At 61.0% G+C, this 1149-nt stretch overlaps 1 protein-coding gene across 1 annotated transcript in view; it reads left to right on the top strand.

Moving 5' to 3' along the window:
- The first annotated feature begins 13 nt into the window (after positions 1–13).
- LOC104913139 overlaps positions 14–1149 on the top strand; it is a 4168-nt gene continuing 3032 nt past the window's right edge. The window contains exons 1-4 of the mRNA XM_019619967.1: positions 14–227; positions 368–548; positions 630–739; positions 945–1131. Of these exons, the coding sequence (XP_019475512.1) occupies positions 141–227; positions 368–548; positions 630–739; positions 945–1131 (565 nt within the window). The 5' untranslated portion in view covers positions 14–140. The remainder of the gene's footprint in view (positions 228–367; positions 549–629; positions 740–944; positions 1132–1149) is intronic.

The following is a 1149-nucleotide window of genomic DNA, read 5'->3' as shown; positions in this document are numbered from 1 at the left end:
GGGAAGGCGGCAGGGCTGCAGCAGGACAGAGATGCAAACACCGACCCCCACTGCAGCTGGGGAGCGAGCGGAAGGACGAGCGCCCCGTGCTGTGGGCACACCGGCAGCTTTTCTCTCCACAGCTCCTGCTGCCCTTCACCATGTGCCAGCTGGTGGCCGTGGAGGAGAGGGCCGTGGCGTGCATTGGCAGGCTGCTCGCCTTCAGCAACACCTGCTCCTTGCCCAAGGTAGGGAGCCCTGGTGCGCACAGCTCCAGCACCCCATCCTGTCTACCCAGCTGGAGCCAACCTGTCTCAGGCTTGCACAGAGCCTGGGCTGGTCCCCGCTGCTCTGCTCAGCCGTGTATCTTTGCTGCCTCTCTCCCCAGGTGTGCTCCTGCTTTACAGGAGCTGTGGTGCTCCGGCATCAGTGCACAGAGAACCAACGCTTCCCTGTGCTGGGGAAGCTGGCCGGGCAGCTGATCCTGTGCTGCACCTCCACTGATGAGGGGACCAGAGATGAGGCGATGAAGGCTGTCCATCAGCTTTTCATTTTCATCGCCTCTCAAAGTGAGAGGAGTTGTGTTGGGCCAGGTTCCCAACCCCCAGGTGCCCAGGCCCCTCCCTGACATTGTGTCTGCTCCTCTCCAGGAATGTGGCTGTGGCAGAAGGATCCCAAGAAGCAACAGCTCCGGGAACGCTGGCAAATACTGTTCTATGAACACATTTCCCAAGAGAACAATGCCAGCAAAATCTTCATGGTAAGAAGAGCAAACCCTGAGCCCACAGGAGAACCCAGGCCTGCAATGACAGGAAGAGTGCAGGCGCTTTCCCCAAGCAGCCCTGGTGCCCGCAGGGCCCTCACGCTCTGTACCCCAGGCATCACCCAGCCCAGCCCCTGCTCCCAGCTTTCAGCCAAGCAGCCATGCAGGGGATGAGTCGTCCCTTCTCTCCTTCCTCCCACAGATGTTTCTGAAATACCTTCAGTACCCTGAAAGGGTGAGCATCTTCCTCACAGCCATTGAGAGCATGACAGCGCCGAGCCTCCACAGCACCGAGCTGGCTGCCCACATGGTGGATGTGCTCGCAGCAGAGGCTCACTTCCCTCCAGGGCAGGTGGGAACCTGCTGCTGCCACAGCTCCAGCCCTCGGGGCTCTGCCCCATCCCTGG

Source organism: Meleagris gallopavo, chromosome 14 (genome assembly GCF_000146605.3).
Source record: "Meleagris gallopavo isolate NT-WF06-2002-E0010 breed Aviagen turkey brand Nicholas breeding stock chromosome 14, Turkey_5.1, whole genome shotgun sequence".
Lineage (NCBI taxonomy): Eukaryota > Metazoa > Chordata > Aves > Galliformes > Phasianidae > Meleagris > Meleagris gallopavo.
The sequence above is the reverse complement of the archived record's forward strand: the minus strand, read 5'-3'. Positions and strand labels throughout refer to the sequence as shown.